Genomic DNA, 25,570 nt, shown 5'->3' on the forward strand with positions numbered 1-25,570 from the left:
GTTTTAGGATTTGAGAGAGACATTTAGAGGCAGAAGGGAAAACAATTCCAAAGACCAAAGACAAGAAAACTGCAGAAAACAAGAACTGCAGGCAGTTCATTCTCTCCATAGCAGCCGTCCTCAAACCTTTTTGGCACCAGGAACCAGTTTCATGAGCAACAGTTTTTCAATGAACTGCAGGTGGGGGATGGTTTCTGGATGATTCAAGTGCATCACGTTTATTGTGCAAACCTCTCTGCTAATGATAATCTGCATTTGCAGCCACTCCCCAGTGCCAGCATCACCGCTCAGCTCCCCCTCAGACCGTCAGGCATTAGATTCTCATAAGGAGCTGCAACCTAGATCCCTTGCACGCGCAGTTTATAGTCGGGTTCGCGCTCCTGTGGACTGTAATGCTGCCGCTGATCTCTCGGGATGCAGCGGGCAGGCGGTGATGCCGGTGATGGGGAGCAGCTGTAAATACAGAGGAAGCTTTGCTAGCTCGCCCTCCTGACGCTCACCTGGCTGTGTGGCCCGGTTCCTAACAGGCCAGGGGGCTGTACTGGTCCACCGCCCAGAGTTGGTGATTGTAGGTTGAGTGTGTGTGCGCGCGCCCACGTGTGCGTGCGTGTGAGTGTGTGAGTGGGGAGTGACTAGCAGAAGGTTATATTGGGAAGGTAGACAAGACAGATGGTAAAGAGCCTTGTGGGCCATGTTAAAAAGTGTGTACTAGTGTAAGTCTTTTTTTTTTTTTTTTTTTTTGAGACAGAGTCTCAGTTTGTCTCCCAGGCTAGAGTGAGTGCTGTGGCGTCAGCCTAGCTCACAGCAACCTCAGACTCCTGGGCTCGAGTGATCCTTCTGCCTCAGCCTCCCGAGTAGCTGGGACTACAGGCATGTGCCACTATGCCCGGCTAATTTTTTTTATATATATATCAGTTGGCCAATTAATTTCTTTCTGTTTATAGTAGAGACGGGGTCTCGCTCTTGCTCAGGCTGGTTTTGAACTCCTGACCTTGAGCAATCCGCCCGCCTCGGCCTCCCAAGAGCTAGGATTACAGGCGTGAGCCACAGCGCCCGGCCCTAGTGTAAGTCTTATGGACGCATAATTTAAAAAGTGGGAAGGACCAGAAGGGTCCTTTCTGTGCCCCTCAGATCCCTCCATAGAGTTAGCCCCTCTGGGGACCCTGTGGGTGGAAAAGGAGCACGAGGAGGGTGGTGGCCCTTGCTCTCAGCAGGTTGTTGGTTTGAAACAGCCTGGCCTGAGGCCGGCTGCAAAGGACCATATAGGCAATTGCCTTTCTCCCGGGTCTCCTTTCCTTGCTTGCCCATTCGCAGATGACTGTTCATCGCCTCTAGATGCTCAAAAGCCACACGCTCTGGGAGCCTTTCCTGACGGCTCTGGGCAGAGCTGGGGGCTTTTGCTTCTGCAGGTGTTGTTCATTCTCCAACGTCAGCTCTTCTGCATTCTGGAAAGTAGCTCCTTACTGCTCTACCTTTCTTCTTTACCCATCTTCCTTCTTTCCTTGCCAGTCTATTTTCCTTCCTTACTAGCGTCCTTCCTTTCTCACTAGTCTACCTTCCTCCTTAGCCTTCTTTCCTGCGAGCACCTAGGGCTTGGTTGAAAGGACCTTGCTCTCTTGAGTCTTATATTCCCAGTGTTTTGTGCAATGCTTGGCAAGTTTGGTGGCTCTGGAATGAATGAACAGAGATGTGAAAGGCTAAATAAACACACACACATATATGTTCATATACACACATATATGTACATATATGTGTATATATATAAACCCCCTACCCCGTGCAGTCCTCCAAAATGGACCAGTTGTTGTGCCTGCAGCTTTGCATGGTGGGGTGTGCCATGGGGGAGATTGGGGAGAAGAGGCAGGCAGCGATGAGTGTTGGGAGATGGAGTTGTCCAGACAGGTCCAGACAGGCATGAAGGGCCCCGCATGCCACGTTGCACAATGTGGTCTTCGTCCTGAGAAGAGGAGGAAGCCCCCAGATGGGAGTAACTGGGTAGAGTGTTCCAAATGGTGATGCCAGCGGACACGTGAGCGCAGCATGGGCGGGAAGCAAGATTACTGGCAGGAAGACCAGTTATCTCCCATCCCGGTGCAAGGTAAGGACGCATCCTGTGTAGTGTCGTCCTCAGGAAAGGGGCGTTTGTGCATCAGGGGAAAGAGGGCTAATTCCAAGCCCAGGCTTTCATGCAAGCAAAGCTGAGGAGGCAGGTTTGCACACGCTCCTTTCACGTGGAGGGGACTGGAGGGTGGTCCTTCTGTCACTCTGGCTACAAACAGAGGCGGAGGAAGGAGCTGCTCAGCAGGACTATGGGGCAAGGGGTGGGCGATTGGCATGGCCGTTGGCCCAAATTGTAATCCTGGAGCCTCACATTTTGGCCATTGTGCTGGGTCCAATGCGTGTCGGGGAGCAAGGTGAGACCTCGGTGTAAATGCTGATCATAAGTGAAGTGAAATTCATTGATCCTCCTCTTGAGGAGGGTCCAGGGTGAGGGCCTTCAGATCTGAAGGAGCCCGGTCTCTCCGAGGCTCCCAGTGGGGCCTGCCGGCAGGAGGACCACGGCTTCCTGGCGTCTTGCTTTAGCCTGGGAGAGAGTGGGTCTCCTGTCTGGCTGTGCCGGAGGCAGTGGCCCTGAGAGGCAGGTCACCCAGGCTGCCCTTCACTTTAGGGTCCTTCCCTCTTCACCCGCCAGCGGCTGGTAATGAGCCAGTAACGATGCCAAGAGGGAAATGTCGAGGGGAAGCCCTGCTGCCTGAAGTCCCGCTCCCTCGGGAGAACGCCTCCTCCTGCTGCTCTCGCCGTGGCTCTGGGAACCGCCTAGGGCCTGGCTGACTCGCTGGCCTCCCTGCCTGGTGAGCCCACTCCTGCTCTGTCTCTGCAGGCTGTCCCACCACGCTCCTGCCTGTGTCTCCTGGTCCCCTTGGCTTCGTGTTTGCACCATCAGCTTCGCCGGAGCTGCTCTCACACTCACTGGTTCTCCACGTTCTGTGCAGCCCCTCCCCAGTTCAGAAAGGCCTTTCCGGCTCTGGTCCTATGCGGTGACCTGGCGGAGTCCTGCCAGGCTGTCTGAGGGGTGGGGCACAATTTGGGGGTCCCAGATGGAGCTTCTGCCTCTCAGCATCCCTGCCCTGCACCCCCTCCCCTGTGTCCCAGAGCCCAGTGTGAGAGATGACTCCTCCAGGCCATGACCTATGCCCTGCAGCATGCAGGGGTGGGCCATCTGCAGTTTTTTTTTTTTTTACTTCAGCATATTATGGAGTACAAATGTTTAGGTTATGTGTGTTGCCTCTCTGCCCCCAGAGTCAGAGCTTCAAGCGTGTCCATCCCCCAGATGGTGCGCATCACACTCATTATGTATGTATATACTCATGCCCTCCTCCCCCTCCCGTCTGCTTGACACCCAATAAATATTATCCCTATATGTCCACTTAGGTGTTGATCAGTGAAACCACTTTGCTGGTGAGTACATATGGTGCTTATTTTTCCATTCTTGGGATACTTCATTTAGTAGAATGGATTCTAGCTCTATCCAGGAAAATATAAGAGGTGCTATATCACCGTAGTTTCTTATAGTTGAATAGAACTCCATGGTATACATAGACCACATTTTATTAATCCACTCATGTATTGATGGGCACTTGGGTTGTTTCCACATCTTTGCAATTGTGAATTGTGCTGCTATAAACATTTGAGTGCAGGTGTCTTTTTTATAGTGTCTTTTGTTCTTTTGGGTAGATGCCCAGTAGTGGGATTGCTGGATTAAATGGTAGATCTACTTGTATCTCTTTAAGGTATCTCCATATTGCTTTTCACAGAGGTTGTACTAGTTTGCAGTCCCACCAGCAGTGTAGGAGTGTTCCTATCTCTCTGCATCCATGCCAACATTTATTGTTTTGGAACTTTTTGATAAAGGCCATTCTCACTGGAGATAAGTGATATCTCATTGTGGTTTTGATTTGCATTTCCCTGATGATTAGAGGTGTTGAGCATTTTTTCATGTTTGTTGGCCATTATTCTGTCTCCTTTTGAAAAGTTTCTGTTCGTGTCCTTTGCTCACTTTTTGATATGGTTGTTTGATTTTTTCTTGCTGATTTTCCTGAGTTCTAAATAGATTCTAGTTATCAGCCCTTTATCAGATGTGTAGCTTGTGAAAATTTTCTCCTATTTTGTAGGTTGTCTGTTTGCTCTCATAACAGTTTCTTTGGCTGTGCAGAAGCTTTTTAATTTGATCAGGTCCCATTTGTTTATTTTTGTTGTTGCTGTGATTGCCTTTGGGGTCTTGTTCATAAATTCTTTGCCTAGGCCAATGTCTAGAAGAGTATTTCCAATGTTTTCCTCTAGAATTCTAATAGTTTCACACCTTAGGTTTAAGTCTGCTACCCATCGTGAGTTGATTTTTGTTAGAGGTGAAAGGTGTGGGTCCTGTTTCAGTCTTCTACATGTGGCTATCCAGTTTTCCCAGCACCATTTATTGAATAAGGATTCTTTTCCCCAGTGTATGTTTTTGTCTTCTTTGTCAAAGATTAGATGGCTATATGAGGATGGTTTTATATTTGGGTTCTCTGTTCTGTTCCACTGGTCAATGTCCCTGTTCTTGTGATAATCCCAAGCTGTTTTATTTACTATAGCCTTGTAGTATAGTTTGAAGTCTGGTAAATCGATACCTCCCATTTTATTTTTGCCTAGGATTGCTTTTGCCATACGAGGTCTTCTCTAGTTCCATATAGAGCATAAAATTATTTTTTATTTTTTTCTATATATATTAGTTGGCCAATTAATTTCTTTCTATTTATAGTAGAGATGGCGACTCGCTCTTGCTCAGGCTGGTTTCGAACTCCTCACCTTGAGCAATACGCCCATCTCGGCCTCCCAGAGTACTAGGATTACAGGCATGAGCCACCACACCCGGCCTATTTTTTCTATATCTGTGAAAAATGATGGTGGTATTTTGATAGGGATTGTGTTGACTCTGTAGGTAACTTTGGGTAATATAGACATTTTAGCAATGTTGATTCTGCCGACCCACGAGCATGGTATGGTCTTCCACCTGTTTACATCCTTTGTTATTTCCTTCTTCAGTGTTTCATAGTTCTACCTGTAGAGGTCTTTTACCTCCTTAGTTAAATATATATATATTTAACTAAGTACCTACATATATAGGTACTATATATATAGTTAATATATATATTTAACTAAGTACCTATATATATAGGTACTTTATTTTCTTTGTTGCTATTGTGAAAGGAATTGAGTCTTTGATTTGGTTCTCAGTTTGACTGTTATTGGCATATATGAATGCCTCTGATTTGTGTGTATTGATTTTGTACCCTGAGACTTTACTGAATTCATTTATCAAGGGGTCTCTTGGTTGAATCCTTGAGGTTTTCTAGATATAATATTGTATCATCAGCAAAGAGTGAGAATTTGATCTCTTCTGCCCCCATTTGGACACCCTTAATTCTGCTCTCTTGTCTGATTGCTATAGTAAGGCCTTCTAGCACTATGTTGAATAGAAGTGGAGATAGTAGGAAACCTTGTCTTGTTCCAGTTCTAAGTGGGAATGCTTTTAATTTTTCCCCATTCAGTATGATGTTAGCTGTGGGTTTGTCTTATATGGTTTGTATCATTTTTAGGTAAGCCCTATCTATGCCTATTTTGTTAAGCATTCTTATCATAAAAGGGTGTTGAATTTTATCACATGCTCTTTCTGCATCTATTGAGAGGATCATATGGTCTTTGTTTTTGCTTCTCTTTATTTGGTGAATTGCATTTATAGATTTGCATATGTTGAACCATCCCTGCATCTCTGAGATGAAGCCCACTTGGCCATGATGGATTACTTTCTTGATAAGCACCTGGATTCAGTTAGCTAGGATTTTGATGAGAATTTTTGCATCTATATTCATAAGGGATATTGGTCTATAGTTTTCTTTTTTTGTTGCATCCTTTCCTAGTTTTGGTATCAGGGTTATGTTGGCTTCATAAAATGTGCTGGGGAAGATTCCATCCTTCTCGATGTTGTGGAATAATTTCTGCAGGATAGGAACCAGTTCTTCTTTGTAGGTTTGGTAAAATTTGGGTGTGAAATGATCTGATCTGGGACTTTTCTTTTTAGGAAGGTTTTTTATTGCTGTTCCAATTTCAGTATGGGCTGAATTCTATTCAAGAATTCTATTTCTTCCTGGTTGAGCCTAGGAAGGCTATGTGTTTCTAAGAATTGTCCATTTCCTCCACATTTTCCAGTTTTTGTGCATAAATGTTTGTAGTATTCATAAATTATATCGTGTGTCTCCTTGGCATCAGTTGTAATTTCTCCTTTAGTTTTCCTGATGGAGCTTATTAGAGATTTCTCTTTTCTGCTTTTCATTAGTCTAGCCAATGGCATGTCAAATTTGTTTATTTTTTCAAAGAACCAACTTTTTGTTTTATTAATCTTCTGTGTAGTTTTCCTGTTGTCAATTTTGTTTAGTTCTGATTTGATCCTAATGATTTCACTTCTTCTGCTGGGTTTTGGGTTGGTCTGTTCTTCTTTTTTGAGCTCTTTGAGTTGATTCCTTAGGTTGTCTATTGGTGATCTTCCTGACTTTTGGATATAGGCATTTCTGGAAATAAACTTTCCTTTCAGGATTGCTTTAGCTGTGTCCCACAGATTTTGATAACTCGTGTCTCCTTTGTCATTTAGTTCAAAGAATCTTTTGATTTCTATCTTGATTTCTTCATTTATGAAGTAATCATTTAGCAGAAGGTTGTTTAGTTTCCATAACTTTATGTAGAAATGAGAGTTTCTGTTAGGGTTGATTTCTACTTTTATGCCACTGTGATCTGAAAAGATACATGGCATAATTTCTATTTTTAAAATTTTTGAGACATTTTTGTGTCCTAGGATATGGTCAGTCTTAGAGAATGTTCTATGAGCTGATGAGAGGAAAGTATATTCAGTGGTTTTTGGGTAGAATGTCCTGTAAACGTCAGTCAGGCCCATTTGTTCTAGAGTTCTGTTTATGTCCATTGCTTTTTGGTTAATTTTCTGTTTGGAGAATCTGTCCTGTGCTGTCAGTGGGGTGTTTAAGTTTCCAACTATTATGGTGTTGTTGTTTATTCATTTGTTTAGATCCAGTAGAGTTTGATTTATGAATCTGGGTGCTCCAAGGTTGGGTGCATATATAGTTAGAATTGTTATGTTTTCTTGTTGAACTATACCCTTCACCATTATGTAATGACCTTCTTTGTCTTTCATTACTTTTGTTGATTTAAAAACGTTATCTGAAGTAAAAACCACCACGCCAGCCTTCTTTTGGCTTCTGTTTCCTTGAAATATCGTTTTCCATACCTTTACTTTTAGTTAAAATGCATCCTTGAAGATTAGAAGTGTTTCCTGAAGACAGCAGATACTTGCCTTGTATGTTTTTATCCATTTGGCCAGCCTGTGTCTCTTTAGTGGGGAGTTCAAGCCATTCACATTTATTGAGATAACTGATAGTTGGGGCAGATTTCTGTTCATTCTGTTGGGTTGAACTTTGTTGCTTTGTTTTCTCTCTTAAGCCATTGTGGTATCTGGCCTTTGATCTTTAGCTTTTGAGTTTTAGCTTTAGGTTTTACATTCGTGAGTGTTTATTGTGCTGATCCATGGGTAACACTGTTTTGAGTACTTTTTGGAGGGCTGATCTTATCTTTGTGAATTCCCTTAGTCTTTGTTTATCTGAGAATGTCTTTGTTTTTCCTTCGTATACAAAACTTAGTTTTTCAGGGTACAAAATTCTAGGCTGTGCATTATTCTGTTTGAGAAGAGTGAGAATGGGGGCTCAGTCTTTCCTTGCTTGTAAGGTTTCAGTTGAAAAGGTGTTATTCATATTTGCTTTCCTTTGTATGTTACTTGTTTCTTTCACCTTACAACTTGTAAAAGGGCCTCTTTATTTGATATTTTGGTCAGTCTGATGACTGCATGTCATGGTGTCTTCCTGTTTGCATTGAATCTCCCAGGGGTCCTTTGAGCTTCTTACTTGGATATCTAGCTTTTTAGCAAGGCCTGGGACTGAGTGTAGGGAGCATTCGCAGGGGCAGGCAGCACTGAAGCACAATTCTCTTGTGGAAAGAAGGTCCTAAGTTCGGTTTTGGGCTTGTTGACTTCGAGGAGGCTTTGAAACATCCACACAGGAAGGGGCATTCGTGGACCTGGTGCCTGCAGGAGAGGAGAGTTCAAAGTAAAACTTGGGCACCATCAGCAGCAGGTGACAGTGAGGGGCTCAGGAGTGGATGAGGGTGCCAGGGAGAGGGCCAGAGTGAGGAGAAAAGCCCAGGGCCAAGCCTTGGGAGAATCCATCTCACTGATCCAGAGATGGGTAGTCACGCCCCTTGCCCTCATGGCAGCGTGGTCGGGAACACCTGGGATCTGTCTCTGGAGGGAGGCAGCGTGCACTAGGAGCCGAGGCTCCCAAGAATGGGGGAAAGGTAATTTCCAAATGGGCTACCGTGTTCTGTGGCTGCGTGCGATGGCCTTTACTTCTCATTGACCTCATTTCCCTGCTCCTAAGCTTCTTAGGGAGTGCTGAGGAGGGCGTGCACCTGCCCCACCCTTCCCCTCACATCTGAAGCTGGCTCTCTCGCGTCCTTCTGCATTGGTGTGTCCTTATTGCCTGGTGTCCCTCTCTGCTGTGGGCACAGCTGGACCAAGTGCTGTGCCCTAATCATGGAGGGAGGGGATGAAAGCAGAGTCTCCAGGGAGCAAGCAAAGGGAGCCACCGTGATGGCTAGTGGGACCCTGGAGGCCAGCCTGAAGCTCCGGGTGACAGCCTCAGGGGATGGTGGCTCCTGGACAGTAGTTGGAGCAAAGCTTTGGGTTTCTGCTGAATCTGAGCTGCCCTGAGCTTCAAATCTGAACATAGTTGCCAGGGAAGGGTGGTCCTGAGTGAGCTTCGCCTTTTTCGCCTGCCCCAGTGACGCATCTGGATGGTCTTGGTTTCTTAAACATGCATCTGGAGGTTTGGGTGCCTTCTCTGGGGCCTTCACCTTCTGTTCCAAGTTCTGCCCTGGGCCAGCTGGGGCAGGTGTGTGGAAAGGCACGAGGGAAGAGGGACAAGGCAAGCCTGTGCCCCACAGGAGGCAGCCTGTGCCTTACAGTCCTGAGCCGGTGGCCCCGTCACAGGGACAGCAGGTGTGCCCACTCCTGCCCATCTGCGTCCTCACCCTGGGAGAGCCTTTCCCGACTCCTGGCCTTGCAGAAGTTACTCACATTCCAGGACCCAGCTCTGGCCCAGTTCCTCTGCAAGCCTATAACAATCTGACTTCTTAGCCTTTCTGGTCCCCACAGTGTAGACCAGACACCACAGAATAGGAATAAACTATGAAAGCTCCACTCTGCTGGTTACAGTTGTGTTTCCTGCATTTAGCCCTCTCTTCAAAGAGCAATTGTGTCTCTCAAACGCAGGGACCAAATGTTCCAGGTCCCCTGACGCTGTCCATCCGAGAGCTGAGCACCACAACTTGGTAATGGGCTAGAAGCTCTGTTTCAAGAGAGCAGGAAGAGTTGCCTTTTGTTCATTCATTCATTCATTCATGCAGCAGGTGCTTGGGGCTGAGCTGGAGGTATAAGGTGTTATTTCTTGCCCTCCTAGAGGTTAAAATGAAAATAATAAGAACGATTATAATAATAATAGATTATTATTAAACAATTATAATAATCACCGTATTTTATTACATGCCATAGGCGGGGAAGCGCTCTAGGCGCTTTGCATGCGCTGTCTCTCGTTCTCATTCTCACTTCACTCCTGCAGGGTTGGGACTCTCCTCTTTTTATAGCTGTTGAAATAGGCTCCACGGGGTCACAGAGCTGGCAACTGGCAGCCTGAGGCTTAAGCCCAGGTGCACAGAGTGTGCTGCTTGTCTGGACAGACTGTTTCTTGGAGGCGGGAACAGGCGGAGTCTGACCAGCCCCGAGACGCTGGCAACTCATGGCCCCTGTCTGGGGCTCAGAGGCCTCCTCTGTGTGGAGTCACCGTGCTTAATTTCTCCGTCCTCTCCCATTCTAACATCTACAGTTCCATCTCTACCAGGGACCTTTGCCCCCAGGGCGATGTGGGAAGTTTCTGAAATAGCTGTGCACTGCTGTCCTGGCTTGCTAAAGGGCTGCCCTGGAGGGGGGCATGGGAAGGGGCTCTTTTCTCTCGGCCTTGGAGCACATGGACCCCTCAAGGGCACTGGAGGACAGCCCCTCTGTTCAGAGGGTGCCCCTGTCCCCTGCAGGCCCCCAGTGGTCTGTCCTTGCTCTCTGCCCCAGGGCAGGGGCTGGCCACAGTGCTGTGGGTCTTGCTGCCAGGGGAGAGGCCGTAGAGCCTGAGCCTTTGGCATCAATTCAAGGTGTCTCTCTAGGCAGTGCCCCACCCTGGCTTGGCCGATGCCACCCCTGTCCTCTCGTCAGGGAATTATGGGAGATTAGGATGGCCATGATCCAAAGGAGCTGCTGTCGGTGGCTGCAGGCCCCGTGCGTGTGCGGGTGCACGTGTGTGTGTGTGTGTGTGTGTGTGTGTGTGTGGTGTGCCGGTGGGGGGCGTACCACTTCACCCTATGTGCTCCCCTCTCCTGTGGCCCAGATGAAGGGGGCTAACTAAGGCACTAGGACTGACCAGGGAGAGCTGTGAGGAGACGTGGACCATTTTCTTAGGGCCACAAGGTTTTTCTCTTCAGTGCCTCAGTTTCTCTGTTTTCTCATCATCTGACATTACTTTCCCTCTCATAGATATCCCCCTGCTCCCTGGCTCCCCACGCCGGCTGAGCCCTCGAACAGTGGCCAGAGGGGGCCAGGCCCCCAAACGTGGACAGCAACATCTCAAGGTGCCAGGCCCCCGGGCCCCAGGTCCGAGGGGCAGTTCCCGTGGAGGGCGGGCCCACGGCAGTTCTGTGAGTACTGGGCAGGGGACAGGTCAGCCCTGGCGGAGGTCCCTGGGGAGCCTCTCGACCGGGGAACCTGCAGCTGGGAGCATGTGTGTGTGCGGCAGGCCTGGGGTTTGGTGGGGCCTTTTCTCTCCTCCAAGTCGGCACAATTTCTCAGCAACACTAATTCTTTTGGTCAGAGGAGGGCTGGGGAGGGAGGTGGCATGGAAGCCAGGTGACACCACCTGTTGGTTCGCAGACTCACTGGCTCCCCTCCCGCAGGCCTGAGAAGCCATCTCTCCTGTGCTGTGGTGGCTCCGAGTCTCTCCCCTGTGCCTGGCACTTCATCTGGTTGCCCAGGTGACCTCTCAGGTGGCTGCAGAGGCAGCTGGGTTTCCAACCAGTAATAAACAGGGAAACACCCAGGGGGAGGGAGGCAGGTCCCTGCCCTGCTCTGCCTTGGTCCCTCTCCTCTTCTTCCCACCTCCGCACCTCTGGAGTGGAAGAGAGCAGGAGGCAGTTCCCCGGCTGCTGTCTCTGTCGGGGTCCTCGCAGTGGCCCGAGAGGAGGAGGAGGACTATGTGGGCTCTGAACAGTGTCTAGTGAATTCTCGTGGGTGGGAAGGTAGGGATAGGCCAGGTGACTAGAAATTGGCCTTTGTTCCGATGGATCCAGAGAGCCTGCCGGTGAGTATGCTCTGTGTGTAAATGCTTCCTGGAGTGTTTGCAGGCAGACGTGCAGATCTGCAAGGAGGCGAGCCCGTGCGGGCGTGTCACTGCATGTGGAGGTCTGTGTGTGTGTGTTAGAGCACACTCAGGCAGATGCACATGCGTGCGGGACTGCTGGTGCAGGGAGACGAGAGTGAAGTGGGCTGTGGTCATTTGCAGGTGCTTGTGTGTGTGCACACGCCGGAGTGGCATCGCTTCTGTGTGTGCAGGCAGGCGGGGCCATCATGCAGGGTTTGCTGCTGTAGGTACAGTCTGTGTGTGAGTACATGTATGTGCATGGATGCTGGAGCGTGTGTGATGGCACTGATGCCCCGACTGCAGACACGTGAGTGGAGGACTGTGTGGGCTGCTGTGACAGGTGAACCTGGCCACTCTGTCCTTTCACGGGGGCAGTCGGGGCTCTGGCCTGAAGGTCTTGCTTCCCTGTCTACCTCCCTGGGCCCAGAGGTCAGCCTTCTGTGTCTCTCACCATCCCTGTCCTATTCTCTCTGGCCAGGTCATCAACAACTATCTGGATGCCAATGAGCCCGTGTCGTCGGAGGCCCGTGTGAGCCGCATGCACTTCCATGACAACCAGAGGAAGGTCGACTATGTGCTCGCCTACCACTACCGGAAACGTGGGGCGCACCTGGGCCAAGGCTCCCCTGGCCACTCGCTGGCTATTGTCTCCAACGGGGAGATGGGCAAGGAGCCCCAGGCTGGGGGCCCAGGTGACATTGAGCTGGGGCCGCTTGATGCCCTGGAGGAGGAGAGGAAGGAGCAGCGGGAAGAGTTTGAGCACAATCTGATGGAAGCTGGGCTGGAGCTCGAGAAGGACGTGGAGGTGAGTTGGGCAGTTGGCTAGGTCTTGGGGAGGGATGGCACCACAGAGCGGGGCTCCTGGTGGTCAGTGCCACCCTGCAGGAGCCTAGGCTTGGGTCTGGCAGGTGGCATGGTTTTTCCTGTTGGGACACCAAATCTTGCCCAAGGACTTAGGAAGAACATAGGTCTTGCTAGCACCCCTGCTGGGGAGGGTTCCAGGTAGTAGTGGGGTGGTGGTGATGCCGCAGTCTGTTCTATGGGAACTGTAAGTTGCCTAGTTGGAGTGAAGACAAGACCTTTCCCCCTGACTCTCTCAGGTCTTATCTGGTGGCCTTCACTATAATGGTCTCCTTGGGATGAAGACCTGGTTTGCCTTTGGAATTTTGGATCAAAATTCCTCTATAGGGATCTCCTTCACTAAGGAATGTGTTTGTCTGGGGGTCCCTGAGGCGCTGATTTGGGACATATTTGGGAACTGAATTGAGACATACATTGGACATATTTTTATCAATTTGTAAACTTTTATACTCTCACCTCTGGTCAGTAGACAGTCTAAAGAAATCCATGGAAATTCATTCACCCGCATATCCATTCATCCATCCATCCATCCATCCATCCATCCATCCATCCATCCATCCATCCATCCATCCATCCATTTATTCATTCACCTATCCATTCATTTCTTCCTACCACAGTGATCCCTTAAAAATGACCTACCCTTGCTGTCCCCTTCACATTCATCCCCTAACCCTCCTGCCCTCTGCACCCTACACCAGGTCACTGGCCTTATCTGAGGTGGGTGGTCACCCTCACCACAGGTCTTTGTGCTGGTTGTCCCCTCTGCCTTAGGCACTCTTCCCCAGACCTGTACATGCCCCTTCTCTCACTTCAGGTCTTGCTCAAATGTCATCTCCTTCCAGGTGTCGTCCTTGACCCTCCTAGCTAAAATTACCCCACACCTGTCACTCTTTGTCTCTCAATCTTGCTTTACTTTTCATCACACTCAGCACTATTACATGAAATACCATGATAGATTTATTTGCCTTTTTCTGTGTGCCCCCACTAACTCCACAAAGGCAAGGCTTTTATTTGTATCTAAGTATTAGCTGAGTAAATGAGTGACCTCCCTGAGTCTCAGGTCCCTTATCTGCAAAATAATGATGCCTTGCTGGATTGGGCTTTCGTTAGATTGTACTTGTATTAGAAGGGGGAGTGAAAACTTTAGCATAATGTCTGGTACATAGTAGGCACTTAATAAATGCTCATTATAATTCAAAAGTGTCATACTAAGGATTGAAATGCTATTCTCATCAGAAATCTGTTTTTTAAGATTTAGGTTAATGCTGTCTTCAAACTGGAAGGGACCCCAGAGGCCATTCATCCCTTCCTCTGTCCCCAGGCAGAATGGCGGGTGGCCTGGCTCACACCCTGGAATGCTAACCTATGCTGCTTCACTAACCTCCAGGGTTAGTCTTTCCACCAGGGTAGTAAGGGTGTGATCTTTCAGGTTTACTTTTGGGCTCACTTGCTGTAGGAGTGCTGATTTGCGTTTTTTGAAACCCAAAACTCACTTGGTGGCTCCAACTGGGGCCTGCTGAGAAGGTCTTTCCAAGGTAGTGGTGCGTTCTGAGGGCCATAGCAGGAGCCTGTGGTGCTTCCACTGTGGGAGCTACAGTCTGCACCCTGTCTGCCGCTGGGTCTCAGGAAGCGGAGGCCAGGGCTTTGCTCAGCTGCTCGGTTGGGAAGCGCTATATCCATGCTCAAGAGGGTGGACTCTGAAGGCCAAGGACATATGTTCACATCCCAGGCCTGACTTCCTCTAGCCTCACAGCCTCGGGCGGGTTACTTGGTCCTTTTGAGTCCAAGTTTCCTTGATTGTAAAAAGGGAATAACAGGACATTCTTCACTGGGTGGTTATGAAGATGAAACAAGATAACTCAGTTAAGTACCTAGAACGGTGACAGTAAGTGTTATTATTATACTATTATTATTATTTAGAGTTGCCAGGTTTAGCAAACTAAAATGCAGCTTACCTACTTAAATTTGAGTTTCAGATTAACACTAAATAATTTTTTAGCATAAGTATGTCCCATGCAATATTTACACTAAGAAATTATTCACTGTTGATCTGAAATTAAAATGTACCCATCCTGGCCACGCCTACTACTCCTGCTAACGTCACTGTCCACCTTTGCTGCCCTCCACTGTGTTTCATTTTGTTTTTTGCTGGATATTTCCAGCTTTGGCTGGGAATTGAGAGGGCACAGAGATAGCTCTTGGGACTGATCGGTGTTAGACAGGGGTATGGACTATGTCCTGGACTGTTGTCCCTGTTGTGTGACCGCCCAAATCGCTTCCCTCCCAGCCCCCACCCCTGGCTCCAAGGCTCACATAACTCTTCTCCTTCATGAAGCCTCTGCAGCTCCCTCCAGCCCCTCTGTCATCAGAACTCCCACCACTCATGCAGCCATTGTGACCTGGTGTTCCGCAGTGTTGTCTCTCTCTTCTCCAAAATAATGGTTACAAATAGTGCTGGGACCTCACACATAGGAAGGGTTGGGTTTACTGTACTTCTCAGCTGTGCTGCATTATTTGCACTGGTGTGTGCAAGGAACCTCCTGCTGTTTTTTGAAATACCCCCTTGCCTCAGCACGGCCTGCGTCTTCACAGGCAGGCAGTCCACGGCATCATGGTTCTGGCAAACACATAGCGTTGTTTGTTGTATGCAATTTATTTTTAATTTTAAAAATAGACTTTATTATTTAGAACAGTTTTAGATTGACAGAAAACTTGAAAGATAGTACAGAGAGTTCCCATATACTTTATATTCAATTTCCTTTATTATTAACATCTTACATTAATGTGGTACACTTGTTATAATTTATGAATCAATATTGATTCATTATTAACTAAAATCTGTACTATTTATGAAGATTTCCTTAGTTTTTACCAACTGCCCTTTTCCTGTCCCGGGATCCCATCCAGGGGACCACATTACATTTAGTTGTCATGTCTCCTTGGCCTCCTCTTGGTGGTGACAGTTTGTCCGAAATGTATGCATTTTCAATTTGCATGAAAAGCACCTCTGTAGCCCACTCTTTTTCTGACTTTTTCCTATCAGCACTATATTTTCCAGAACATTCACATTCTGCATGTGCGTCTAACCCATGATTTCCAATGGATGAGCAGTTGCAGCCACCGCAGTGTACCTGGTCACGCCCTCGGTCACTTAGGTTGCCTCCAACTGTGTGCCATCCCAAACAGGGTTGAGGAAGAATGGTCACCTCCTTCAGGACCAGCATCCTGTGATCTTCTTGGTCTCTCCTCCCCGGCCCGTGCCGTGTTGGTGCTACACACTGTTTGGAGATCCGTCAGCTGGAGCCTGTGAGGCTGTGAACAACTCTTCCATGTCAGCATGCTCAGCCTTGGTGAGCGGCAGCTTGGAACAGAGGCCTCACACGAGAGGGGCCCCGCTTGACGGCACCTGGCAGCATTTGGGAGCAGGTGCAGCAGCCCCACCTGCTCAGCTGGCCCCACCCTTCTTGGCTGGGCTGTCTTTCATGCTGATTTTACTTTGACTTTAAGGCTATCAGAGATCCATTAAAAATTATTCATTTAGCCTTACAGATCAAAAGAACTTTGCATCCACCAAACCCTAAGTGGTTGAATATCATAGAATTTAGTTCTGACTCTTGCTGATATCTGGGCATGCTTTAGACAGCATAATTGATGCATACCTTCCATTTGGTGTTTCGTTTTCTCATTTTGTATGCATATTTCCATGTATTGACCCTGCTCATGTTCATTTTTTAAAGACAATCCAGTATATTCTCAGACAACTATGCCATCGTTTGCCTGGATGTTTTCTTAGGTTTGGTGTTTGATTAGAATCGCATTGAACGGCATCCCCAGGGAGGCTGACAGGTGACAGAGACACCTGTGCCTTCGCCATCAGTTCACGTCAGTGAGGGCTGCCAGCTTGGAGATGGGATCACTTCCGCATGGGAGGCTGATTTCAGCAGTTCTGGAGGCTGATCTAGCTCTGAACTTCAGAGTTCGTTTCCTCCATTGCTGAGGGGGCGTAGAGTGCGTGAGCTGAGCAGGCCTCCTGACACAGCTCTGGGCAGGCCCCACCTGCCCATCTCCTCCCCCCTCCCCCCAAACCTCTGCCTTGACCCAAAGAGGCAGCAGGGCAATAGCAGAGCCTCAGATGCGCCGGTGTCACCAGGGGCGCCTGGGGGAGGGGTTGCCCAGAGCCAGGCACAGTGCAGTGCCTTTCCCACCCTGGAGGCCCCGAAATTGCAGCACACATGGCCCCAGACTTCATCTTTGTGGACAGCCAGATCTTTGAGGCTGGGAGTGGAGGAGAGGCATTTACTGGGAGGCCGGGTGCCCTTGCTCGGGCCAGCTTTCCTGGGAGCAGGGCACCTGGGACCTGACGGCAGAAGCTGGCTTTATTCGGCAAGGCCTGGCGTCTCCAGCGGGTCTGCGGGCTGTTGTTGGCAGAGACCGGCATGAAAGGGACAACGTGCCAGCTGGAGGCCCATAGCCTTGTTCATGAGGCAGAGCTCTCCTCTCTGACTTGGTGTCAGATGGGAAATTCAGGAATGACCAAAATCCTTCTCTCTCTGCAGAGAGGAGACCACCTCCCCCCAAGCCGTAGGATGTCCCTGGCACCGCCTGGATATCTGGACCTCAACTAGAATTCTGCTCTGAGTCAAAGGACCAGGCCAGTGGACATCTTGGGTGGGTGACATCATGGGCTCCCAATAGGGTCCATGTAGTCGAGAGGGCTAAGGAAATCAGAATGTCTCCTCGGTCTCCCAAAGACAGTGGCCACTGTTTCTCGACTCAGTCACCCTCTGCCTTTCCCCTGCTTTTCAGGAGGACTTTTCTACGGTTGACGAAACAGCCGACAGGACCATCTGTCCTCCAGGGCCTCTGGAGGGGGTAGGGGCGGCTTTTAGAAAGTCCTCTTCTTCACAGTTTGATTACTTTTAAGGAAGGAAGTGGGCTTTACTGAGTGCCTCTGAGTGCGCCTTACAGGTGGTCCTGCCTGTACCCGTGCCCGCTTGTTCAGTCTTCATGCACAGCCCGCAAGTCCTGTCTCTAAGGAGACGGGCTCAGAGAGGCTAAGTGACTTGGCCAGGGTAATGTTGCTACTAAGGGACCCGGCTGGGATTTGAACCTCATCTAAGCTCCTGTTCTTCTGGAGTCTTTGTCATCCCAGGGAGAACTGTCAAGCACTTCCTAGCACCTTCCTCCCTCCCAGAATTCACAGAGTCCTCAGCAAGGGCCAGGAGTGGTCTATCCCAAGGGGCTCATTTGAGGAGTATCTTATCCTCCCTTTCCAGAAGGAGTATGTGGTGTCAGAGCAGTGAGCCCACCAGACTTTGGGCTGTTTGCTCTCAGGGGCTGCTCTGGCCCCTGGAGCGCCAGGCCAGCCCTGGGAGACCATTTCCTGGAACGTGGTGTCGCTGCGGTGCCTCGCAGAGTGAGCACGCAGCCTTGCCGCTCTTTCCCTCTTACCCTTACAGAACTTGTGTGGCACCAGCTTCTCCTCTTATAACTCTCAAATCTTGCTTTACTGGGAAAACTAGGCCTTAGAATCCTTAGGAAAACCCTGCTGCTTTGTCTTCTAGGGTGACGGTGTTCCCTGGAGGTCTTCCTGCCCATTGCTCAGCCTCGGGCATCTGCAGACGCAGGCTGTTGGGCGCAGGGGAGCGTAGTGGTGGTTTCTGTAGGATGGGGGTCCCCAGGGCCTTGTTGACTCCATCATAAAATGAATCTGTTTACCCCTCAGGAGTGGGATGAGGTTTGTGTTTTTAGGAAGGACTGCAGTGAATGCAGGGAGATGCAAGTGTGAGGTTTTTTTTTTTTTTTTAAATTTTAATTTTTTTAAATTTTAGCGTACTATGGGAGTACATGTGTTAAGGTTACATATATTGTCCATGCCCCCCTCCCCCCTTGAGTAAGAGCTTCAAGCATGTCCATCCCCCAAATGTTGCACATCTTGCTCGTTGTGGTTGTATATATCCATCCCCTACTCCCCCCTCCCACCCTCGCGACACCCGATAGATGTTACTCCTATATGTCCACTTAGGTGTTGATCTGTTAATACTAATTTCCTGGTGAGTACATGTGGTGCTGTTTTTTCCATTCTTGAGATACTTCACTTAATAGAATGGGTTCCAGCTGTATCCAGGAATATACAAGAGGCGCTATATCACCATTGTTTCTTAAAGCTGAGTAGTATTCCATGGCTTACATATACCACATTTTATTGATGCACTCATATATTGATGGGCACTTGGGTTGTTTCCACAGTTTTGAGATTGTGAATTGTGCTGCTATGAACATTCGAGTGTAGGTGTCTTTTTCATAAAGTGACTTTTGATCTTTTGGGTAGATGCCCAGTAGTGGAATTGCTGGATCAAATGGTAGGTCTACTTGTATTGCTTTGAGGTATCTCCATATTGCTTTCCACAGAAGTTGAACTAGTTTGCAGTCCCACCAGCAGTGTAGGAGTGTTCCTTTCTCTCTGCATCCAAGACAGCATTTGTTGTTTGGGGACTTTTTGATAAAGGCCATTCTCACTGGAGTTAAGTGATATCTCATTGTGGTTTTGATTTGCATTTCCCTGATGATTAGAGATGTTGAGCATTTTTTCATGTTTGTTGGCCATTATTCTGTATTCTTTCGAAAAGTTTCTGTTCATGTCCTTTGCCCATTTTTTGATAGGGTTGTTTGATTTTTTTCTTGCTGATTTTCCTGAGTGCTAAATAGATTCTAGTTATCAACCCTTTATCAGATGTGTAGCTTGCAAAAATTTTCTCCCATTCTGTGAGTTGTCTGTCAAGAAAGCACTGTCAAGAGAGCACTCTTGACAGTTTCTTTGGCTGTGCAGAAGCTTTTTAATTTGATCAGGTCCCATTTATTTATTTTTGTTACTGTTGTGATTGCCTTTGGGGTCTTCTTCATAAATTCTTTGCCTAGGCCAATGTCTAGAAGAGTATTTCCAACATTTTCTTCTAGAATTCTAATAGTTTCACAGTTAAGATTCAAGTCTGTTACCCAGCGTGAGTTGATTTTTGTTAGAGGTGAAAGGTGTGGGTCCTGTTTCAGTCTTCTACATGTGGCTATCCAGTTTTCCCAGCACCATTTATTGAATAAGGATTCTTTTCCCCAGTGTATGTTTTTGTCTGCTTTGTTGAAGATTAATTGGCTGTATGAGGATGGTTTTATATCTGGGTTCTCTGTTCTGTTCCACTGGTCAATGTCCCTGTTCTTGTGCCAATACTAAGATGTTTTATTTACTATAGCCTTGTAGTATAGTTTGAAGTCTGGTAAATTCATACCTCCATTTTGTTTTTATCGCTTAGGATTGATTTTGCTATATGGAGCCTTCTCTGGTTCCATACGAAGTGTAAAATTATTTTTTCTATATCTGTGAAAAATGATGATGGTATTTTGATAGGGATTGTGTTGACTCTGTAGGTCACTTTGGGTAGTATAGACATTTTAACAATGTTGATTCTGCCGACCCATGAGCATGGTATATTCTTCCATCTGTTTATGTCCTCTGCTATTTCCTTCTTCATTGTTTCATAGTTATCCTTGTAGAGGTCTTTTACCTCCTTAGTTAAGTATAGTCCAAGGTACTTTATCTTCTTTGTTGCTATTTTGAAGGGAATTGAGTCTTTGATTTGGTTCTCACTTTTACTGTTGTTGGCGTATATGAATCCCTCTGATTTCTGTGTATTGATTTTGTATCCTGAGACTTTACCAAATTCATTTATCAGATCAAGGAGTCTCATGGATGAATCCTTAGGGTTTTCTAGGTATAATATCATGTCATCAGCAAAGAGTGAGAGTTTGATCTCTTCTGCTCCCATTTGGATGCCCTTAATTCTGCTCTCTTGTCTGATTGCTGTAGCGAGGACTTCCAGAACTATGTTGAACAGAAGTGGAGATAGTGGGCAACCCTGTCTTGTTCCCATTCTAAGAGGGAATGCTTTCAATTTTTCCCCATTCAGTATGATGTTGGCTGTGGGTATGTCATATATGGCTTGTATCATTTTTACGTAAGCCCCGTCTATGCCTATTTTGTTGAGCGTTCTTATCATAAAAGGGTGTTGAATTTTGTCAGATGCTTTCTCTGTGTCTATTGAGAGGATCATATGGTCTTTGTTTTTGCTTCTGTTTATATGGTGAATTACATTTATAGATTTGTATATGTTGTACCATCCCTGCATCCCTGGGATGAAGCCCACTTGGTTGTGATGAATTATTTTCTTGACAAGCACCTGGATTTGATTGGCTAGGATTTTGTTGAGAATTTTTGCATCTATATTCATAAGGGATATTGGTCTGTAGTTTTCTTTTTTTGTTGCATCCTTTCCTGGTTTTGGTATCAGGGTTATGTTCGCTTCATAAAATGCATTGGGGAGAATTCCATGCTTCTCGATGTTGTGGAATAATTTCTGCAGGATGGACACCAGTTCTTCTTCGTAGGTGTGGTAAAATTCGGGTGTGAAACCATCTGGTCCAGGACTTTTCTTTTTTGGAAGGTTTTTTATTGCTGTTTCAATTTCAGTACTTGATACTGGTCTGTTCAGGAATTCTATTTTTTCCTGGTTGAGCCTAGGGAGACTGTGTGTTTCTAAGAATTGTCCATTTCCTCCACATTTTCCAGTTTGTGTGCATAGAGGTTTTTGTAGTATCCATAAATTATATCTTGTGTCTCTGTGGCATCAGTTGTAATTTCTCTTTTATTGTTCCTGATGGAGCTTATTAGAGATTTTTCTTTTCTGCTTTGCATTAGTCTAGTCAATGGTGTGTCAATTTTATTTTTTCAAAGAACCAACTTTTTGTTTTATTAATCTTCTGTGTAGTTTCCCTGTTGTCAATTTCGTTTAGTTCTGATTTCATCTTAATGATTTCTCTTCTGCTGGTTTTGCGGTTGGTCTGTTCTTCTTTTTCCAGCTCTTTGAGATGATTCATTAGGTTGTCTATTTGTGATCTTTTCTACTTTTGGATATAGGCATTTATGGAAATAAACTTTGCTCTCAGGACTGCTTTAGCTGTGTCCCACAGGTTTTGGTAACCTGTGTCACCTTTGTCATTTAGTTCAAAGAATCTTTTGATTTCCATCTTGATTTCCTCGTTTATGAAGTGATCATTCAGCAGAAGGTTGTTTAGTTTCCATGACTTTGTGTAGAAATGAGAACTCCTGTTAGGATCAATTTCTACCTTTATTCCATTGTGGCCTGAAAAGATACATGGTATAATTTCTATCTTTTAAAATTGTTTGAGACATGCTTTTTGTCCTAGGATATGGTCAATCTTAGAGAATGACCCATGAGCTTATGGGAAGAACGTATATTCAGTGGTTTTGGGATAGAATGTCCTATAAATGTCAGTCAGGCCCTTTTTTCTAGGGTTCTGTTTGAGTCCATTATTTCTTTGTTGATTTGCTGTTTGGAGGATCTGTCCTGTGCTGTCAGTGGGGTGTTAAAGTCTCCAACTATTATGGTGTTGTTGTTTATCCATTTGTTTAGATCCAGTAGAGTTTGATTTATGAATCTGGGTGCACCAAGGATGGGTGCATATATATTTAGAATTGTTATGTCTTCTTGTTGAACTGTACCCTTCACTATTATATAGTGACTTCTTTGTCTTTTATTACTTTTGTTGATTTAAAACTAAGTTATCTGTAATCAGCACTGCCACGCTAGCTTTCTTTTGGCTTCCATTTGCTTGAAATATTGTTCTCCACCCCTTTACCTTTAGTCTAATTGCATCCTTGAAGGTTATATGTGTTTCCTGAGGGCAGCAGATACTTGGCTTGTGTTTTTTTATCCATTCGGCCAGCCTATGTCTCTTGAGTGGGGAGTTCAAGCCATTCACATTTATTGAGATAACTCATAGGTGGGGCAGATTTCTGTTCATTATGTTGGGTTGAACTTTGTTGCCTTGTTTTCTCTTTTGAGCCATTGTAGTATCTGGGCTTTGATCTTTTTTTTTTTTTTTTTTATTTCGGCATATTATGGGGCTACAGATTTTAAGGTTTCAATAAATGCCCATTTCCCCCCCTCCCCCCAAAAGTCTGAGTCTCCATCATGACCATCCCCTAGATGGTGCACATCTCACTCATTATGTATGTATATACCCGCCCCCCTCCCACCTGCCCAATACCCTATTACTGTAGTACCTATGTGTCCACTTAGGTGCTACTCAGTTAATACCAGTTTGCTGGAGAATATATCTGGTGCTTGTTTTTCCATTCTTGGGATACTTCACTTAGTAGTATGGGTTCCAGCTTGGGCTTTGATCTTTAGCTTTGAGTAGATTTACATTCGTGAGTGTTTATTGTGCTGATCCATGGGTAACAGTGTTTTGAGTACTTCTTGAAGGGCTGATCTTGTCTTGGTGAATTCCCTCAGTCTTTGCTTTTCTGAGAATGTCTTGATTTCTCCTTCATATACAAAACTTAGTTTTGCAGGGAATAAGATTCTAGGCTGGGCATCGTTTTGTTTCAGAAGAGTGAGAATGGGGTCCCAGTCTTTCCTTGCTTGTAAAGTCTCAGTAGAGAAGTCTGGTGTTATTTGAATTGGCTTTCCCTTGTATGTTACTTGCTTCTTTAGTCTTACAGCTCTTAGAAGGGCCCCTTTAGTTGATATTTTGGTCAGTCTGATGACTGCATGTCGTGACGTCTTCCTGTTTGCATTGAATCTCCCAGGGGTCCTCTGAGCTTCTTGAACTTGTATATTAAGATTTTTAGCAAGCCCTGGGAAATTTTCCTCTATTATATCTTCAAATAGCTTGTCCAATCCTTGAGTGTTTTCTTCTCCCCCTTATGGTAACCCTATGACCCTCACATTAGGTTTCTTCACATAATCCCACATCTCTTGTAGGCTTTGCTCTTTTCTCTTATTTCTCTGCTCTATCTCTGTGACTGATTTATTTAATTGGAAGGTGTTATCTTCAATCTCTGAGATTCTTTCTTTTGTTTGATCTACCCTGTTCTTGAGGCTTTCCACTGTATTTTGTAGTTCCCTGAATTGATTCTTCATTTCTAGGAGTTCAGTTAAACTTGTCTTCATTGTATTGATTCCTTTAGTGAATTTTTGTTCTAGGTCCTGGAGGCTTTTTGTGGTTTCTTTGTGTTGGTTATCGAGTTGTTCTTGCAGGTCATTGAATTTTCTTATGATCCACATTCAAAATTCCTCTTCTGTCATTTTTGTTGCTTGATTTTGGTTGGTGTCCGTTTCTAAGGGGCTGGTGCTCCTCTTTGGGGATGAGGTTTCCGTTTGGTTCTTCATATTTCTGGAGTTACTTCACTGATTTCTTCTCATGTCGATCAGTTGTTGCTTCTTTCCTTTAGGTTTTTGTTTGGGTGTTCACACGCCTTGTTTAGTTTCTGAGCCGGTAGGTGGTGTCTGTGGGTGAGATTCGACCACTCCCTGTATGATGAGTTATTAGGTGCCGTGAAAAGTGTGTGCAGGATGCCGTCCCTGTCAGTAGGTGGCGCTTGCCAGGAGGAACAGGCTACGCTGTTGTTTTTGTGTCCTGTAACCAGCTGTTGTTCCTCTAGAGAGGCACTCTAGTGCCTCAGGTGGTCGGTGGGGCCCTGGGACTTCCAGGTGTGTCCTTTTCTCCCCCTCAGTGAGGGCTGGTCTGGAGTGAGTCTGTGCAGAGCTGGGTTGGGTAAGCCTGCCCTCAGGCACCACCAATGTCATTAGCAGGGGTCAAAGTTCTGTTCTCTGCTTCCAGGAAAAGTTGCCAGGGAGGGACTGGAATGGCCCCGCTCAGTCAGAGAGTCTGGGTGTGGGGGTGGGGCTGTCTGAGACCCGCCGTCTGGGGCAGGCCTTGCCTCTTTCCACCCTCTCCAACTCCGCAGCTACTCCTGGGCCTCTGCCAGCAGGCCAGACCTCACGCCACCAGGCCTCCCCGGTCTGTGATGCCGGCCGGGAGGTTCCCTGTGCAGGAACGGCCACCTGGGCTGGGCGCACGGCCTCCCTTTGGGAGGAGGGTTGCCCTCTAGGACGCTGATCTGCCCCTGAAGGCACACACACCTCAGTAGGCTGTTCACGGATATCCCTTCTGTGCCCTGGGCAATGCGAGACCTCGGTGCACGGGATCTGGTCTGCAGGTCTGACCTCTGGATCCCAGAGTTCAAACTATATCTCCACCAGGGAGAGCAGTGCCAATCTGAATTCGCCCACGGGGAGCCCAAGCTGGGTTTATGTCTCTCAGCCTCAGGGTCTGCCCCGTTCTCCTGGGATCACCGTGCCAGCAGCACCTGGGAGGGCTGGTGGGTAGGGAGCTCACAGTCTGAGTTCCTCTCAGTCGGCTGTAGGGCCCCCAAAGGGTGCCTCCTGCTGGTGGCTATATTGTCTCTCTCGGCAGCCGTGGATAGGGTTGGGGGAGGGGAGAAGAAGGCAATATGGCGCCTGCAGCACGGCTCGGGTCTGTGCACAGGGAAGTGCCCCTCGGGAGTTGGGAGCCTGGTGGCTCGTCCGCTACAGGCTTACCGCTCACTGGCGGTGGCCGTCTCTGGGCTGGTGTCCGTAGGTCTCTTCACCAGCTTGGGAGCCCCCAGCAGTCCGGGATGCGAGTGGGGGGAAAGTTAACCGTTTCACCCACCCTTGCTGCTGGTCTCCAGGCTGCTCTGGAGGTCTCTGCTTCCAGTTCTTCTCCACAACCTCCTCCCGTGGAGTCCCCTGTGGTCTCAGGTACCCCTCCTTCCGACCCTCATCCCATGTATGCTCATCTTCTTGCTTTCTTCTAATTGCTGCTAGAATCTGTCTTTTCTGCAGAGACACTCTGTCTGGCAGTGTTTCTCGTCCGCCATCTTGATTTCCCTGTCCCCGAGTGTGAGTTTTAATGACACCCCAGTCCACGCTGCGTCTCGGTGGTGGCCGCTGTGCTCTCCTGAGTGTGGGAGCTGTCACACTGCTGTTGACTCGCACTAATGGCTGGGGGAGACACGATGATTTCCACCTGGCGTTGGGCGCGATCCTGCCCCACCAGCCCCACCCCGAAGCAGCAAGCTGGAGCCCTGGGCTTCTCACCCGCCTCTCTTTCGGGCCTGAGGGATCTTCAGGGAACACGACACAGACGCCCTGCAGCCCCTACCCCTGGGACCGCCTGGCTGAGGAGAGCAGAGGCAC

The 25,570-nt window shown here is 47.4% G+C and overlaps 1 protein-coding gene across 1 annotated transcript in view; it reads left to right on the top strand.

The window, feature by feature from the left end:
- Nucleotides 1–11,531: 11,531 nt before the first annotated feature.
- LOC142873452 (anoctamin-2-like) overlaps nucleotides 11,532–25,570 on the top strand; it is a 93,185-nt gene continuing 79,146 nt past the window's right edge. The window contains exons 1-2 of the mRNA XM_076007859.1: nucleotides 11,532–11,552; nucleotides 11,953–12,417. Coding sequence (XP_075863974.1) covers nucleotides 11,532–11,552; nucleotides 11,953–12,417 — 486 coding nt within the window. The remainder of the gene's footprint in view (nucleotides 11,553–11,952; nucleotides 12,418–25,570) is intronic.

Source organism: Microcebus murinus, chromosome 10, assembly GCF_040939455.1.
Source record: "Microcebus murinus isolate Inina chromosome 10, M.murinus_Inina_mat1.0, whole genome shotgun sequence".
NCBI classification, from domain to species: Eukaryota; Metazoa; Chordata; class Mammalia; order Primates; family Cheirogaleidae; genus Microcebus; species Microcebus murinus.